The following is a 19,853-nucleotide window of genomic DNA, read 5'->3' on the forward strand; positions in this document are numbered from 1 at the left end:
GGCCCATGCCATGGTTCTCACGGTGGTCTCCACTCTAAACGCATTGCATCACATCACACACAACCATGTACAAGCATACAATACACACTCTGTAGCAGAGACACACTGGATCGACACAACTTGGCTAGACGTTGTAAGAGCAGACCATCAAGGACAGCTTCTGTTAAAGAATGCAAATTCTGATGCAAAATCGCTTTTCTTGCCAAGAAAAGAAGCACTAATATAAAATAACACCTTAATCTTCACAATGAATGCAATGAATGCCTGAAATGTGACCGGTTTTTATAATGTCTTTAAAAAAATAAAAAGCTTTTGTCTTTTACCAGTGCCTTTTTATTCCTTACAATGTCTTTTCTCTCCTGATCTCGACAGCTGACTACTAGCTGTGCAGTCGACTGCTAACATCTACTTGACTGTGAAAGTAGAATTCCACTTTCAAAGCATGGGCTGCTTTTAAAGCCTGACTGCCAGAGGCAGTCCATCAAAATCAAAGAGAGCTCTTAAGGACAAAAAATGTGAGCTTGGGATCAGAATAAGTTATTCCATTCAAATGGAGCTGGTAATTGATTCTATAAAGCAGTGGAGCAGCATGGATGTGTGTCCATCAGGCACAGAGACACATTTCCGTCACCCGGGGTCATGAAGTTCAGCTCAGACGCACAGCATACGCTCACGACATGATGACCAGTCTCTGAGTGTGTTCCTTACAAAAGATTTCCCAATGCATGGCATTAACACATGCATCAGTTATGTTAGCCAAGAGTGCTCACACTGAGAACAAACCCCGGTCTTAGCTAACCTCAAGAAGTTTCATGAACTTCCCCAAAAAGATGTAGGTTAGTTCTCAGAATATGAGGAGCGGATGGATGCCTCATAACGTTTGAATATTCACAATAGGTGCAGACTGGAGTCATTGTTTTACAAAATGGCAATGCAAAGTATATGTCTGGGTGTAAGTTGAAACACCAAACCTAATTTACATTTAAACTATCAAACGTTTTCTTTGAAGCCAAATATGAAGAAAAAAAGAACTCACCTTTTTCCAACTTGTAAGCTTTCCAAAGTTTTGTATCTGCTTTTCAAAGCATGGTCCCATTGTCACTTATAAAAACCAAACACAAGCCGAAAGAAATCCTATTGAGTTTCACGAGAAATAACTTGTCTGAGACTCTGCCTGCTTCCTCTCTCAATTCTCTTCTCTGAAGTGAAGTCAGGCAGGAAATATATAGGGATAAAGCTGACTGGACTGACTGGCAGACACAGTCTAACAAAAGGTCGATAGCTCCTCCCTCTGACACAGGCCTGAGCATGTGTCCCCACCTACTTCCCCTGAACTTGATAGAGTAATTCAGTCCGTTTACTGGTAGACATCCTGCTTACGAATGTGGCCTCAAGCACCAAACAACTAATATGCATGAGTTCATCAAGTCCCGAAAAACCTGTTGAGCACACAATCAGCCATGCGGTATAAAGTCAAAGGACGTTCCCAAGGTCAGTTCTTACAGAACGCTTTGGCTTGACTGCATATTGCAATATCTCTGCTGTGCAATCTGACAAAGTCCAGACTGATCCAACGGTGCTTCTGTCCCCTGTGTGGATGTTTACAGTGTCAACACGCGGCGGAATTTACAGTTTAGTGACATTAGAAATATTTCCGAGAAGGTTTTGATAAAAACGACATAAGAATAGGGTTACAGGAAAATCCGGTTTCATATTTACCTTCCGACGTCTGGCTTATTTCCCATAATATTAGCACATTTTAGAGGTCACACTTTTCAATTACAATTAGGCACCAACATCCCAACTGCAGCTCGTCTGATCGGCTCACCACCCTTTCAGTCAAACGGAATCACAACACTGTAATTTAATGTCCATTACCCCTGCAGCAGCTAGAGACCCACCACTACATCTGTTTCAATAATTTTGTCATTTTTTCCCCTCTGAAGACGGCAGCGCTTCAAAGTTGGAGTGACCACACGTGAATTAAAGTTTCCTACTTGCTTCGCGCTCTGCTCGGGGGCTCGCACGCACGCTAACCCGCAAAGCGCTAAGCTCCTCTAACTGGATTCAGATGGCAGTGTTTGTCCAAGGCCGTCACCAGCATCGGCATGGAAGTGTGGCGAGGGCTAATGATAGTGAGGGGCAGAGGAGCCGCTCCCCGCTCTGAGGTCACAGCGACCAGGCTGGCGGTCAGCAGGGTGTGTGGTCCCCGTAGCCCTGGATACACCTGTGACCTTGGACATTGAATGTGGAGACACCCTGGGTTTGATCGAGGGCTCGATTACATCCTCTCTGGTTCTGAAAAGAAGCGGGCTATTTGTCAAACATCACGTCATTTGAATGCTGGAAAGCAGCGAAAGCCTGCAGCTGCTGCATCAATGGAACCATATTTGACACCATATTAGAAAGTGGACCAACACATCATTTCTTTCCATCCTTGTAAAATTGCAGAACAATCTAGAACACTGCTGAATCTTAACTGTCACCTCATAAACTGTTGACCCCTTTTCATAGCACCTTTGGTCAACAATGCTTCGTGGTGGTGCTGGGTCGTACTGGGAGGACTCTACTCCGGGCGAACAATATGCTCGGTCTGCCTGACGAGTGGCTGTGCTGGCGTGCGTCTGCAGGGCCTCATGCTCATTGTCTCGACAGTCCCAGAAGACTCAACATGGCTGCATGGCCAAAGCGCAGCTATTGTTGTTGGGTAGCCAGGGAGCTGAGGAGATGGGGCAGGGGGGGGGGCGGGCAGCGGGAAATAGAGAGACAGGAAGCTGGTGTCACGGTCACAGTCACCCGTTGCGGTCTGACAACACCCCTCCTCATCCCGATCGCCTTCAGACCGCAGTGTAGAATACAGACGGAAATGGAACGCACCACCCTGAGTGTTTATAATTTGACGCCGCCAGACAGTCTCTTCTGGTTGCGGGGGGGGGGGTTGAGTAATACTGTGCACTGTATTGTCACTTGGTTGAGCTCTGCACAAACGAAATACGCACGAAAAAACATCATCAAAGCAAAGGGAAGTAATTAGTTCCACCCAACTGCTTTGTGTTGTCTTGAAACACCACAATGACTTTATTTAGATTCACTTCTACCCAACCAGAAAGCTGAATTTTCTTTTTTAAGATTAAAAACAATATGCTGTCATGCCAATTGATGAGAATGGATGCTTTATCTTTTTGGTAACGTCTATTTGTCTAGCGTTTTGTAGATATTCATGGTGCCCACAGGACGTCCCGATGACTTTGGTGATTCCTCCATCATCGTGAGGTTGACATTTCTGTTCTGTACTGAAATATCTTAGAGTAACAACTATCTGGATTGCCATGAAATGTGGTAAAACATTAATGTCCCTGTGAGGACAAATGCAATAGCTTTATTGATCCTGTAGCTTTCCATATAGTATTTCTATGTGTCCAAAGCTTTGGAAAATGATTTAATAACTGCGGCACTAATGACATTAACATCAGATTCAGCTGTATTTATGTCCTAATAAGCAAATGTTATGAGGTGAAATGACTACGATACATTTATTGTTTTGACTCACCTAACTGCAAAAATGCCTGCAGTTAATTGACATGTATTATATTGTTACATGCAATATTGTGCGCATGAGCACATTAGTAATGAATGCAGACATGTTGTGCTTGGACACAAACCTGAGCACAGAACATCAGACATTATTTCAACCCTACTTCCTTGTACCTCATATATGTGGCCCACTTAATAGCTGGTGGAAGAATATTCTTATAAAAAGGTAAACAAATGGAGTATCTGCCTCAAATTTCTTTTGACTAAGATACAAAGATACAATTACAAATGAGTGGAGCTTTGAAGCTAGTAATGTTCCTAATTGTCTGTTCATCTCAAACAGTACTCTGGACAAACTAATGCCTGTGAATTAAATGTGACCTTTTATGATGACATAACTTGAGAAATTGCCTCATTTACATGATTGACAAATGCATCTGTGTGCAGTTGAATTCATACTGCATGCACATCTGAAGCTCAGCCTGGTGGTAAAACACACCCAATGTCTCACATAGTTTGAATAAGGTAAGGACATTGAAGCATACAGCCGTTTCCATGGAATACAGGGAGGAGGATATTTTAACAGGAAGTCAGTCGCTATGTATGCAAAAAGAAAAGCATTTTTTTTAAATTTCTTCACGACAGGACATCCATAAAATGTGATACCAGGTCATAAACGACCACAGAACGGCTGTTACTTTGCAAGTGCGTCAATGTGGCCAAAAGCAATTTACATTTTGCATCCACTGCGCAAATTGACAACCACACTGCAACAAAGGCTAATTGTACAGCTGTGTACAAGTCAGTCAGGTCACCATAACAAGCTCCGTGTCAATAGTGTACTACACAACACATACTGTGATAATAATAATGATGTAACATTGAACAGGAATTAGATCTGGGATGTAACCTGAATGATCGCCTTTTCCTCTAAATCCATGTTAGTTTTGGTTTGGGAGACACACCGCTGTATCGAGTAGGTGTGCTGTGTGCCTGGGAGTGTTTTCTCAATTGGAGAGAGCAGGCAAAGACACAGTGACACATTAATTAGGAGTTTAAGATGAGATCAGAATTATCAGTCGTTAAGTGTTTATAATATCTTACAACTTTTAAATGTACAATTTGTCAGTTAAAAACTACCGAAGACAGTTTATAAAATCGCCTGACCTCTTAGAATTGTACGGAGGCGGTAACTGGCATCGCTCTATACAGGATGCATGATTCCGATCAGCTAATTATCGAAACTATGACAGTTAAAGGTGTCTTGAATAACAAGCTCCAATTCCATGAACAAAGGTTCCATCCATCAGAGGACATACCTGAAATCCCGTCATTGGACAACTTCACAGATGTTTCCACATACACATAACATGTAGGATATGTTGTCCTACCTTGTTAGAGGCCATGTCACTGACAGAGCGGTAGGTTTGGATGGTCTCCAGCTGGTCCAGACACCAGTCCAGCTCCTCCATGGTCTCTATCGCCAGCTTCTGGTAGGACTCATCTGCCAACAGACACATGGACACGTATTCAGGCCCAAGAGGATCCATGTCCATAGCGCAGCCCCCCGGCACCATGCATGGAGGTCCAAGGGTCCCAGTGTGGCTTGATCTTACAGAGGACTGGCCCGAAGGACATCCGGGAGACGCAGAGGAAGAGGGGGAGGTGTGTGCACAGAGCTCCTTCATCCTATTACGCTCCTCCACCACCTCAGAGAGTTCAGATAAACTGGAGGCTCGAGTTACTGTTTGCAGACTCTCTCTGTGTAGTCTCTTTCTCTCTATAAACCCTCATTCCCTCGCTCTCGTGCGTTCCTCAAACCCCCTCCCACTCTGTCTGGTTCTCCCCGCCCATCCCCTCTCAGACTCCCTCGCTTGCTTAACCCCCCTCTTAGTATCACTCTGACTCTGCTGAACGAGTGATGTGCAAATCTGTCTGCTGCCTCCTGATGTGACACACACAAATAATATGCACATTCAGGTACAAACCCACTGCCTAGAGGGTACTTTTGGTGAAGAGACCCTAATGGCTTTTTATACTCCCGTTATGATGTTTTTGACCCAAGATATTGGATGTCTGTATCTACTCTACTAAGCTATGGGGAGCAGAGGAAGAAGAGAAAAGGGACGGAGGGGAGTAAAAGAGAAAAACCTACATTAACTTAATGAATGCACTTTGTCACTGCTGCAAAGACAAATACTCAAACTATGACTTCCTTTCTGAAACATGCCGACCACTTTAAGAGCAGCAGCCAGCACAACACTATCATCCACATACTGGTTCTCGCCTCTCTGAACCTCTCTGAACCTTTCTGAGTGAGAGAAAAAAAGAAAAAAACACACCAAACTCTGTGCTTACACAAGCAACACGAGTGGCAAACTTTGACTCCCTGAATTGGGCAGGGGGGCAGGGGGGGGGGCAGGCCCAGAGTCTCCCTGTGTGCCAAAGAAACCAAAACACTTCCTCTTTGGCCCTGAACTCCCGCAAAAACATGGGGCGGAATTACTGAATGGTGGAGTGACTGCAGAGGACAATCAGAGCTGCCATCTGAAGAAAGCGCCGCGTCGTTAGCAGCTCTGCCTCACATGCGGTCGGCCGCAAACTTCAGAAGGAAAGGAGGAGTTTATGAGAAAAGCACTGAGATGATGAAACACAAGGAAACCAATGAATAAGGATCATTCCCCGATATGCCAGGGGGAATGTTGATTCGACAAATTTCTGTCCAGAGGGAGTAAACGCAGAGCACATCTGGATCTCCCCACCTTCCTTTCTTGATGGAAAAGACTGATCTCTACTTCATAGGGCTTCACACATGGAATACATTTACCCCATATGCTTAGCACAACAGGACAGCCAGCGTGCTGCTCCCCAATTTCCGTCAGTATAGTGGATCAAAGCGCTTCAAAGCGCAGTGATGGCGCACAGACCAGCGGTGTTTCACAAAGAACTTCAATGAAATCTTAGACAAAAATATGTGCAGTTGAGGAAATCTCCCACCAGAGAACGATATCAGAAAAAACATGATGGCAGCGGCCGTTTCAACTCAACTGCGGCTATTAGAAATCATGCCACCGGCTCCTCGGATTACAGGAGGGCGACTGCTGGCACGAGCCTCCTTCCTCAGGTCCAACCAATTTTCCTTTACTTGAGCTCCAGGTTGGAGAATTCAAAGAACCCCTGGCTGCAATGTAATGCTGGACGCCAAGCTTCGCGGTTCAATCTTTAAACTATTCACAGGAACCACCGGAATCAGAGCCATGTAAAAGTCAGAAAGCACAGCATGAAAGCAGCTCATGCACAAGGTGGTGAGCTGTTGAAATTGGGTATACACCAACGTGCGGCCGCCTTGAGCCATAGGGGCAGGGGAAGCTGCCAAGAGAGTATGACCACATCCTACCCCCGTTTCCTCCAATGAGAGCATTTCAGATATTAGACATTTTAACAAGTACGTTATGAATCATCAAAGGCTTGGCTCATCCACACCGTATGACCGGGACTCAGGGCATTTTGAAACTGGCGGCTGATCACACACACACTCCAGAATCTGATGGCAGTAAAAACCTTCAGATGTAGACTGAAGAACAACAATTTACTGGTTTTGACTTCGTGCCACTCGCCCACAGCAAGAACACTGAAACAGATCTTCACATGTTCCTCTGTTGTGTTTCCTACAAACGACAACAGCTGGATGCTCCTTTAACATGACATCTTACGATCCAGTTGGAGTTGTAATTAAAACAAAGTTACGCGCACACACACGCACAGAGTAGAGTTGATGGGACTGCTGAATCCATCATTGCCTCTGGTTGATCATAAATACAGGGCTAAATGGGCTGACAGACATTTCACAACGTCACCAGTCAAAGGTGGCGTGACGCACTTTCAGTCTGAAAGACCTGCTTCCAGACAGAGTGCAAGGTATTTTTCCAGCCGTTTTTTTCAGTGAAAGTCTATTTTTTTTCTACGATGAGTCCTAATGCTTTGGCCATATGCTGGAGGCTGCTGAGAGGACAACAGACCTCAGTGTGCAGACAGAACCCGTCTGCCTCCCCTCGCTCCCCCTTTCCCTCCAACTCCTCTCCCCTCTAGGGCCACAAACCGGCCTCTGTGAGAGCCATCAACTGCACCAACGAGCAGGGCTGCACTCAAACACCCCCCTCCCCACCTCCATTCCCACCTGAAACACCTTCCGCTCTCATCCACCTCACACTGTCCCTCTCTGTGCTCTCAACCTAACCTCGCAAAACCTTCCTTTGCTGTCTGGCAGAGGTTTGGTGTGCGGCGCTGAACTGCCTCATCTATTACACCACCTACTGATAAGCTACAGCCAGTTTACTGAAGTAAAAGTAGTCATAACTACATGAAAAAGTAATTTATTGAAGTAGAAAGTTTAAAGTATCGTCAGAAAATTGTATTACAAAATCTCATATTTGTATTGAGATAATAACATAAAAGGGACATTATGACGTTGCCGGTCAGAGAGATTGTATAAACTGTTGGGTCGTTCAATCCATGATAATATTAAAACAATGGATATCATTTCATTTTTCGTATGTAAAATCTTAACCTGCAGAGGAACTAGTTACTGTAGCTGGCAAATACATATACGGTAAATATGAAGTTACTTAAATTAAGTATATACAGAAATATAAATAAAACATTTCAAAACTGTTCATAAGTACTTAAATAACTGCAAATAGTTACTTTCCACCAGCAGCAACAGCAAGCATATGTGTGTAAGCAGCTTTACAGCTTTGACGTAAAGTCAAGATTTTTCCTGTCGAATTTGTGTTTTTACGGTGACTAATACGGCTCAGTCTTGTTTATTCATACCAATTTGACTTGTCAGGAAATAATGAGGCTACTGACAACAGAGGGTCAATGAAAAGGACTTGAGTCATCCCTGATAAATCGCTCCGAGACATCTGCATGTACGCAAACACACATTCCTCATCTTGACCGGACCACAATGTGAAAGACAAAACACACGTTGACGTGTGCACCTGCTCAGTGCAGTTTGTGCTTGACTTCGCACCTCACATGAAGCTGAGACAGAGAGGGAGCGGACAGTGAATCACCTTTGCATCATCCCCAATGTACGTCAGCTTCATCAGAAGTTGAGGGGGAGGGGTAGGGTGAGAGGGAGAGAGAGAGAGAGAGAGAGAGAGAGAAAAGCACCTTCATTCTGCCAAATATTTTACCACAATCCGATCGCAACACAAAGGAGTTGTGTAATGTCTACAGGTGAACAGTAAACTATGTTCACACCTGCTGGGAAATTACCCTTGAATTATATCAGTGACTTTCTTCCTTTCCGTAAAACAAACCTTGATTTCTAAATTCGCATTGTGTACAAAAAGAAATGTGACCAAATTAAAGCTTCTGTATTGCAACATGTTCTCCGACAGAGTGTTATGTATACAAAATGTATGATTGATTTATTCATCTTTATCATATCAATGCATGGGACCATGTGTGTGCATATATTTTATTTTATTTGCTTCGTTTGGCTAGTTGGATGCATGGTGTGTTGTTTAGAGACGTAGATAAGCATCTTTCCTCATTATGTCTCCTCATAGTTTACAACTGGAGCATAATCTCCTCACCTGTCAAAATAAAAGGCTTCAACAGGTACACCACAGCTCCTCAGAGCCTGTTTGACAGCTCCTTCACAATGCACCTGGGAGCTGTGCTGGCACGGGCCAGCCTGGGGGATGGGCCGCAGCAAGGTTTATGACTTTGCTGACGTCAATGAAATAATTCAAATACTTAACCAGCCTTCCAGCGCTCCAGATCCTCTCTCCTGGCTGTGAGCCTGAAAGACCCAACATGGATTCCTGCTGCACAGCAGAGTAACTACTGCAGAAGGGACTGGAACGGACTGACAATGACAGGTCAAATGTGCCTTGTCAGGTCAGTTTGTGGTCAGCTGTCTGTGTGTGCACCCACATCTGTTTGTAAATTATTCTAAATGTGAAAGAGTGCACTTCATCATCAGTAATGATATCTAAAACCTCAAGCAAACAATATGGGCCTCCACCAATGTTGCCAGTAGAAGGTGTGCCATGCACCTGTAGCCACGCCCTCACAGACCTGAACATATACAACGACACACAAAATCTCTTGCCCTAATTTCAAAGTGAGTTCTTATTTGTATTGGGCATCGAAACGCAAACTACCGGGAATTAACGCATGTTATACTTCCTGTTCCAGCCTTAATTACTTCTAGTTCCAGACATGTTTACACAAAGAGACAAAAGATGGATGAGTAATAGTGTTATGTGGGCTCCACACCCTTGAAAGTGTGCACACAAAGTCAGCTGTTGGTTTCATTTCAAGGAAGAGAATGTGCATGTTTGAAAACAGGTGAATACTGAGTCACTTTTGCACAGGTTAAACTGCAGTAACTTGACAATAGATCAATCAGGGTGATCATCAGAAATGTTCTGGGGTGCTGCCCAGATGTGGACAGTCCCAGACCAGCAGTGATACAAGCAAACATGACAAAAGCATTCGCGCTTACCTGTTCCTCTAGAGGGGATCCCGTATGCACAAGCTCTATTTAGATGCTTTTTGACATCAGTACATGTTTTAATAGATGAACATTTTGATTGTGTACCTAAAAAACTGCTGTTTACTTTCCAGATTAATTATGAATAGTGACGTTAATATAAGCTAATAAATAACGTTACGCTCAACCATTTCTGCATTACTGTAGATCGTGTCACTGAGTGCAGACCACCTGAGTCCTGGAAACACATTGCAATACAAGACTATATTATACTGAAGGATTCTGTAATAGGATGAAAAATGGTGTGTTTACGCTACCTTAATTCATTCAATATGATTAAAACAACTGAAATCTCTAAGAACTTTGAGCAGCACTGCCTCAAACATATATTGCTGGAGGCCTATTATCTGAATCAGTCGGGGAAGAGGGGGCCCTTTGTTGGCAGCCGGGCTCACTGGACGTACGTGATGGGGCCCAATGTGAAGCGTAAACCGCAAACTCACATGATAAGAACTACAATCCCATCATGTTATTTGAATAAAATGCTTCACAGTGTACACCGCCTGCAGTGACGCACGCACGCACGCACACACACGCACACACACGCACACGCACACACAAACACTTTTCTCCTTTTTGTGCACTTTCCCCCAGTGGCTGTGGTCACATTCAGGCTTTTGTTTCTTCCATCCAATCTGACCTTTTTCTCTGCTTCAGTAATATCGCATCTGATTAACTGTTGCAGAAACTGTGACGTCTCTCTCTGACCTTTGCTGTGTTTTCCTTCTTTCCCATCTCACTCCCTGAAACAATCTGGCATATCTCGTATTCTCTGTGTCTCAGCTCACCATCGTCCTGCGGATGGCACACAACAAACAAGTCTCCTAACTTCTAAACTGTGTCCAACTCAAATCGCTTTATAGGAGATAATCAACGTTTCATAGACCTCCTATTCAGCCATCTCCACTGAGCTTATGCCCAGAAAGATGCAGGTATGACATCTTTTCCACAACGGGGGATATTCCCTCACTTAACACAGACGCAAAACAGCAAAAATCTGTTCTCCCTTTCCGGCTGAAGAGTTGACGAAAACTAAACAGAAAGCAGCACCAGAGAGGATATGAGGGCATCTTCCCTTGTGATATTGTTAATTATTGTAGACTCCTCCTGAACAATTACTATTATTCACTGGAGTTGCAGATGTGCTGAATGTTCTCTGTCTGCTCAGGAAAAGAGGACGCCAGAGATATTCTATGATGTAACGAGAGTACGACGCTCAGTTAGAAACAGAAGAGAACAGAGTGGGAGAGCTTTCAAACCAATTTAAAGTTGGGTTAATCATACTTGTTTTTCTCATTCCATTTTCCTCATGCCAATAACGAGATGCTTCCCCACGTCAGAGAAAACTCTGCAAAGGTCAAGGTTTGTGAGAAGTGTGGAGGAGAAAGAACAATAAGACTCGCAGTCGTCTTTTATTTTTTCCTGCTGCGGAACTAATAGGAAGTGGAGAGCAGCCGTGTGCCAGCCACACTGACGTCAATCAGGCTTGAAGAACCATTGCAGCAGAAACCAATATATCCGCCTCCTTCCTCCTTTTTTTTTAACTGTCCTTTCTTATTCACTTCTACCTCATCTAAAGGCATTAAAACTCCTTTTATGGTTCACACCCTTTCGTTCCTTCTGCCCGGTCACACAGTCGGTGCATGGGAAGTTTTGTCAAGTCACTGTTTCTTTTATCAATAACTCAAAAGATTACGGCTTCTATTTGTGTATGAAAACGCTCAAAGATAACAGAGTGTGTGCTGGCGGTGTAAACATCTATTATTGTTGACATGGAAATAGATAGATAGATAGATATATACTTTATTAATCCCCAAGGGGAAATTTGTCGTCACAGTAGCAGCACCAATAAACTAAACACACGAGAATAAAATATAAATATAAAATATAAAAAACAGGGATGAAAGATATAGATGTATACAAATAAAATATAATACAAAATGAAGTATATAAAATGTTCATAAGCACTGACGGCTCTCCCCAAATTAATCTACACCAAGTCAACATTTGCATGCAGACTAAATATGAAGTGTGATGTGTTTGCAAAAGCACATTCTATCACAATCTATTTAGTCTGTAGTCATTTGCTTTATGCTACTGCTATTCTTTGTTTTTAAGATTTTCTTTTTTGTCAACTGTGATTTTTTGTAAAAATGAGAGCGACATCTGATTGGCTACAGATAGCTCTAAAAAACACATTTGTGAATCGAGCCACAGCGAGGGAGTCTCAAAAACCTGTGCACAAATAGGCAGGATCCACAAACAAATGCAGTGCGATCGACAAACAAACAAATTGTAATTTATTTATGTGTGCATTGGAATGTATTTGTGAATCGTTCTCTCTGTGTGCATTTGCAATTATTAAGACTGATCTGACCCCATATGAGTCGACGGTCTTTCATTCGTTTGGAGCTTTCAAATCCTCCAACAGCCAAACTCGACTTTTGATTTCTATACAACTACCACAATGGAAACAATGCCAGGCTTATGATAGGACTCACCTGACAGACAGACTTTGGTGAGAGAAGGTTGATTCGCAGGAGACCTTCTGCAACCAGAAAGAAACAAGCCAAAAACTGTTCATACAAGTGGCCTGATGTTTGATGAAGGGTTGCGTTATTGTTATTACTGTATGATTTGGTTAAAGCAGCATTCATAATTGCAACAGCACACACACAGATGCTCCCTCAGTTCTCTGAACTGGACGCAGGTCAGTTTTTCTTCCATGTGACATTGTCGTGTTTAATTTAGTTTTAGCTCATAATGACCTCCCTCTGAGGTTGCATAGTGACCTCTGTCTAAGTTTGCATAGTGACCTCTCTGTGAGGTTGGATAGTGAACTCATTCTGAGGTTGCATGGTGACCTCTTTATGAGGCTGCAGAGTGACCTCTCTGTGAGGTTGCATGGACCTACAGCAACTGTATCCACCGACCTGGCCTGGTTCAGTGACCAGAGGGAGACTTCATGCACGTATGAGATTAGGTCAACCCCTCTTCCAGCAACAAATAAAATAAAATGTCACTCAATGCTGCTTCAAACCAGTGTTTGCATCCACAGCACAAATATATCTGCACGTGTGAATCTGCACTGGGTTTAACTTCCTTCATGAGACAAAGTATTATACATATTGTTGATGCATTGGCGCCCCCAAGTGAGGCATGTTGGCATCTTGAATTATAGCATTTAAACACATTTCTAAAAAGCAAACAATCCACATGAAGATTTCCTAAATCTAAGTTAAACCCAGTGCAGATTCACACGTGCACACAAGTCACTCACAAACAGATACTAGAATAGAAATATGAGACGATTTACTTCTTGGATGCACACTGTACATTCGTCAAGGTGGTGAAATTGTTCCTGACAGTCCGAAGGCTTGCCAGAACCTAAAGGAATAAAAGAAAAGAAAGAAAGGATCGAGAAGAAGAAGCACACAAGTGACAAAGGCTGGGTTGAAGTATGTGAAACATCAGCATGAACAAGTAGAAAATGTGTATAGAAATATTTTACGACTACAATTTGACACTCTCAGGAGGCTAAAGAGAATATACTCATTTCACTTATAAAACATTCATAGTATTGTGATAATGTGATGGCTACTACAAAAACACCACGTTTTGGGGGTATTATTTTTCTAACATGGCAGCTGATTATGCAGCCTGGCTGACTTATTGTTTTATCTGGGTGATTTAAGCAGTGACTTGTGTGCAGTCTTTGCTGCGGTCTCTCAATGCCAACTCACTTCCATCCAAATCACTTCTTTAACCTTTAGTCAGCATTTTCATAAACCTGGATTCTCTCTTAAATATATTATAAAAACAATATTTACTGCATTCATTAGGCTGCAATCTGAAATAGTGAAACTTATGACTTTATTACTATTATTATTATGATTTTATTACTATTTATTATTATAACGAGAATCACTTTATGTTGGACAAGTGAGAAACGTACTTTTAGATCTTCTGTATGTTTGCACAAATGGAAGAAGTGACGATAAAGATGACTTTGAGTATGTCGTATTTTTCCCAGAGTTTCACTCATCACATGACATTATGGATGTTTGGAGCTCATTACCACCACCAGAGAGCAGAATGCAACAGGACCAACTCAACTGCTGTTCAAGTTGTTTCTGTCTATACGTCCCTGTCATGCTACTTAAGGCCACCAGGGGGCAGAGAGGTTAATCACGCGGCTTTCTGGATTCATCAGGTGCTTCACAGCTTGGTGAAAAATTAAGTTTACCAAAAAATACTAAAACATCATTAATGACTGATGTATTCATCATCAGCTCTTACCTGAGCAAATGGAGTCACAATCAAGTCCTCTCCATGCCTGAAATGGGATGTGAAAACTATTAAATGCCGAAAATACACGGTTGAACATCGTGAACTTGACAACAGTCTTTTGTAATTATTATTTCAACTGGGCAATATGAGGATATATGACGTCAAAATTATATTAAATGATCTAAATATTTATATATAGTTTCTATTGTGATGTCAGAAAAACAGCAGTGAAACGGTTGAGACTGGGAGAAAGGTAAAAACAAGAAGAGCCCTAATTATGGTTCTTAATATCTGCCGCCTGTCATGTAAAATATATTCATCAGCCATTTTGTTTACTCGTATTACATTTAGAGCTAGGCTCAATAATTAGTCATTTATTCTCTATAATTTTACTTGAACCATTATGTTCATACTAGTTATTGATTAAATGAGAAAATACCCAATACTTTTGATTTTCAAGTATTTAATTGGCACAGGTTTGAACAAAAATAGGCGTTTTATATAGACTATTTATTGAAGTACCAGGAAACATGCTATAACGTGATATATACGGTTATAGAGATGACCTACATCAAGAAAGAAGATTTCAGCCATAATGCCTAGCCCGATATCAACTTACAGTTCTCCCACAATGGAAGAGTTTCGAGACAGGGACTTTGGCGATTGATCGTAGTCGCTGTCAGAGCGGTACAGGAAGGACTCCCGACGCTGGCCGTGGGCCGCCAGGTTAGGATGCAGAACCAGACCTGAACCCGGGGATGCCTGCAGGTCTGAAGGGCTACAGCACACCGATGGACCATGTTCTCCTTCAAAGCTAAAAGAAGACAGAAATAAACCACAGCAATCAGCTATCAAGAGGAGAGTAGCTACTAAATATGTCTGATCGATTTTGAATCTAATCATTTCTATTGCCTATCAAATCATCACCATAATCATGTCCTAAGTACTTTCAATAAGCTGCCACTAAGTACCGGCTTGCGCAACATGTTCACAAATCCCAGCCAGGAAAGAGATGGTTGCATAAAGCCTACGATGATTACTCACCCAACCATCCACGGCCTAAAAACCAAACGACTGTGCTCATTAAATAAGTATGCTTTACTGGTCAGTGAGAGGAGGGGTAGTTTTAGTGTAAACTGGTGCTCTGCTCTGCTTTGTGTCTCACTACTGACCGTCCATGACAACTCCACTCAGTCACTCCCAATCAAGAGCAACAAGTAAAGACAAGGATGAGCTGTGGTGTAATGTCGGAAATATTCTTGTGTTTTTTTATTCAGCATTGTGTATTTGTATTGTGACAGAAACACTCGACCAAATCCAAAGGATCCCTCGTATGTTGTCGTGTTTGTATCTGCACATTACATTTCATTTAGCTGACGCTTTAATCCAAAGCGACTTACAAACATTCACCGTAGACACAGATAGAGCGAGCAATTCAGGGTTAAGCGTCTTGCTCAAGGACACATCGACTAGGGTTGTGAGCGGGGATCGAACCGCCCATCCTCTGATTGAAAGACGGAACTGCTAGCCACTGACCGCCCTGTTGTGCCATTGCACAGATGCTAAGTATGAGCAATCATCTCCTCTCAGTGTTTGAGATGAATGTTTTTCTACATGGTCCTTGACAAATAAATTTAATCTGAATCAAATACAAATTAAAAATAGAAAACATGCCACATTTAATAAAATAGTTTCAATCCCAAGCTAATTTTAAATGTTCCGGCTTGGAAAAAAAACAATCTACACATAGAAGTCCTATCAGTGAACTTATAAAGACATGACCAAATCCTGAGAGCACAAGCAAACTAACAAGCAGTGGTAGACATGTTTTATGGAAACATAATGCAAAAATCTACAGGCCATGCACCCGGCATGTTTGTGCTGATCCCACAGAGAAACCACCACAGATGCAGAGGGAATATGATCTGTTTGGAGGAGAGGACAAGCTATTGCGTAACCAGATGGTCAGGTCGGATGTAGTTTAGAGTGAAAGGTCAAAGTATCAATGCCTCGAGGGAATAGCAGATGCCACAAATCATGAATCCCCCAGTGTAGCTTGGATACAATATGACACGTTAACGTTGTATTCCTCATTTCAGGTGCAGCAGAAAAGTGTTCGCAAGAAAGAAAACAACAATCACACATTTTATTGCTTTCATAAACACGATCAGGACTCCGTCAACTTTTCTAAAAGCTATTACTGGACCAACTGTCCAAAGATCACTGAACCATTTGCCCCACATTCGTGCAACATGTAGGATTAAACAGGGATATATCCCACTAAGAGGCACTCGGTCCCACACCTCTGCCAGTGAAGCTCAAATTCATGTGAAATGTGCAAACACTGATTATGCACAGGCAGTGATACACGTCATCTGTGCTGCTCTTTGCGTCATTCAAATCCCAACTTCACACAACATTACCAACATGCTTTATCTAGAGATGTGGTCTCTTCATGTGCCCGAAGCAGTACACCACAGTGTGTGATGCAGATCCACATCCTGGACACTCACAGCAAGGATCTGGTCCGACGAATTGTAATAAAACTCACTTGTATTTCTTTTTGGAAATAATTTCTTTTGGCAATGTGCTGTAAATAAAGCTCCATTTCCACCGATCTACCAATGAGTAGCTCACTCTCGAACATCTCAACACAACTGGAGAGCAACGAAATACAAAGAGACAGTCCAGATGAAACGTTTAGCTTAATAATATATTTTGCATAAAGAACAATAAAAAGACAAAAAGAATCACCTGGGAGCCGAGAGGTGGACTCGACTGACCACTTCCTCGCTGAAGTCAAAGTTCCCAACCCTGTACCGAGGGGACCTCCGGGGCATTTTTATCTCTCTTTCACCTTCTGCGGTCTCATCAGGCAACAAAAAGCTGTGATGCTGCGGCTGATCGCTCACTCACACACATACACACACACACACACACTTACACGTACACACACACACACCGCTGACACACACACGTACACACACACACCGCTGACAGACCCTGTTTCTGTGCAGTAACAGGCCACTTGTTGGAATAACGTAGACTTGCAGACGCTAACGGGCAGATCTTGGCTAGAGCACTCGCAGTTGCTCTGTTTATCTGACTGCCTGTCCTCTTCCCCTCCATATTAAGCCACTGCAGATTAGTCAGTACGTTCATCATGCTAATCGCCCTCCTGCTGTGTCCTATGACTGCACTTTATAGGCACAAGTGGGAAATCCAGATTTCAATTTTTTTTTAAAGAAAGAAATGTAAACTTTTATTGATCCCAGTGGGGAAATTCTTCTCTGCATGTGGCCCATCCTTAGTTATTAAGGATCAGTGGGCTGCAGTGAAGCGCCCGGGGAGATGCTGGGGGTTCAGAGTCTTGCTCAAGGACACTTCAACATGCAACAATGAGGAGAGCGGGACCGAACCGGGTACCTTGTGGTGACAGGATGACCACTCTCCCTATGAGCTACAGCCGACCCCCATTTATGTGTCAACTTTTAAATTGTCTTCAGTGTGTATATAATAGTGTAATAATAAGTATCAATAAATAATATTTATATTTACCAAGGAATAAAATCCTCTTTTTGCATAACTTTTTGGCTTTTAGGTTACATCGACTTCCGATCACAATCATTACCATTTCAGACCAAAGATGAAGATTTACCTTTTCAACTTTGAAAATGATCAAGTCAAATCACATGGTTGATGTTTCTTCTATTACGAATTGAAACAGCATTTTCAGGAACGCAAGAGACTGTTATTAGGGGAGAGGTGTGTGGGACAAGGTTTCCAAGACGTTGTCGAGACATAAAACGGTCCAACATGGTCAGCAAAAACATTCAAAAGAGATGCAAGAATCATTCTAGCTAAGGGTAGAACACTTCAGTGATGAATCTCTTAATTTACAGACAGGACTGCCATCCTTATAAAATGACCTAAATAAAATAAAGTTGTGGTTGTTATAATAATTCAGTGCATATTTAACACCATGTCAGTGTTTATATATTGTATATCCACATCAGTTTAGTTCATTCATCCCCAGAGGCGGATAGTGTGACTGACTGAGTGACCTTTGGAAGAGAAGAACCAGAACCTCCTTTTATCATCTAAGTTCCGATAGAGGAAAAAATACAGACTGGCTTTCTTAACCAAGACCACTGCTCTATAGTAAATGTTTAAAAACTCCCAACTGCACACACCAGATCCCGGAAATAAAGCGCCGGAAGACTGTGGCTCCTCACACACACACACCTCCTGTGTCAGTAAAAGATGCAGATTGTCATATTATTATTAGTTAAAATTGGTTGGTACCAGCTTATGTAAGCACACTTCAGAACTTGGTATAAATGGGTTTTTTTTGGTATAATTGTTAAACAGGTGCACATTACGTGATTACAATGATTTGATCAGAATGGTTAAAAACTAATTTTTCATTTTTTCTTGCCGTTCACTAAAGCAAATCCCAATATTTCAACAATAGAAACATCTTATGATGAAATGATTTCATCATCTTTCACACGCATAAAGAAGAGTTACAGCGTGGGCCCAGAAAGCAGCACAAGATTCTGGGTGAGATTTCGTCTTCATTTGTAAAAATTCCAATCTATTATACATATACTACTGCTGCTCCTGAGAACGCTGTACATCATATATCGTATATCTGTTCATTCTAGAAAAGGATTCCTCCTCTGCTGCTTTTCCTGAGGTTTTTTCAAAGATTGTGTCTTTCCTTTGTCTTTAGTGTTTGTTGTCTGACGGTTTTAAAGATTGAGCATGTTGGATATTGTATGAACTGTTAATCCCTCTGAGATAAACATGACTTTTGGCTCTATAAATATACTAGACTGGACTTGACTTAAGAAACTCTTCATATCGGGAAGATCTGTTTCCAGTGTTTTACATGCCAATTAATCTCTTTGATAAATGACTCTCCTGAACTCGAGCTCACCCTGGAACGCGGACATTTTTGGCAGTTTGAAATAAACTACTGCTCAGGTAATGTGTGAGTTAATAAATATGTCTCAATACCCTTTGCACCTGTGGCTCTCTAAAAATGCAATACATCAATAGAATTAAGAAACAGAGACAACATCTTTCTCGCCCGCTGACACCGCTGACTAAATGCTTCCCGGGTGTTCCCAACGGTAAAGCGCCTGAATCAACAGAGATGCTTGTTTACCACCTGCCTGCAAAAGTATCTCGGCCAGAATGACCAGCACGAGCAGCGCATGAGTCTGCCTGGTCCGACCGGAACTTCCCGTTCTCTCCACAGACTTCCATTCATGCAACTGAGTGACAAACAAGTCTGACTGACGCGAGGCGCTTCCTTCCATTGAAAAGCCACGGCCTTCCAAAGAAATCGACGGCATTTTGGAAAACTAGCAGAACCTCACTGGTTTTATGTTAAAAAAGAATAAGGAGTTATTGTATTGGCAAAAAGACATATTGAGAGAAAAGATTTATC

At 42.3% G+C, this 19,853-nt stretch overlaps 1 protein-coding gene across 4 annotated transcripts in view; it reads right to left on the reverse strand.

Moving 5' to 3' along the window:
* Nucleotides 1-19,853, reverse strand: part of LOC130197549 (cAMP-specific 3',5'-cyclic phosphodiesterase 4B-like) — a 47,209-nt gene that overhangs the window by 7,932 nt on the left and 19,424 nt on the right. For 2 of the 4 annotated variants that reach the window (XM_056420263.1, XM_056420262.1), the window contains 5 exons: nucleotides 15,015-15,209; nucleotides 14,405-14,441; nucleotides 13,422-13,492; nucleotides 12,607-12,653; nucleotides 4,926-5,038 (listed from right to left, as the gene is read on the reverse strand). In XM_056420263.1, coding sequence (XP_056276238.1) covers nucleotides 4,926-5,038; nucleotides 12,607-12,653; nucleotides 13,422-13,492; nucleotides 14,405-14,441; nucleotides 15,015-15,209 — 463 coding nt within the window. Of the gene's footprint in view, nucleotides 1-4,925; nucleotides 5,039-5,150; nucleotides 5,251-12,606; nucleotides 12,654-13,421; nucleotides 13,493-14,404; nucleotides 14,442-15,014; nucleotides 15,210-17,149; nucleotides 17,326-19,853 lie in introns of those variants that run through there. The other 2 variants (XM_056420264.1, XM_056420266.1) reach the window with 2 other exon arrangements.

Source organism: Pseudoliparis swirei, chromosome 8 (assembly GCF_029220125.1).
Source record: "Pseudoliparis swirei isolate HS2019 ecotype Mariana Trench chromosome 8, NWPU_hadal_v1, whole genome shotgun sequence".
Taxonomy (NCBI): domain Eukaryota; kingdom Metazoa; phylum Chordata; class Actinopteri; order Perciformes; family Liparidae; genus Pseudoliparis; species Pseudoliparis swirei.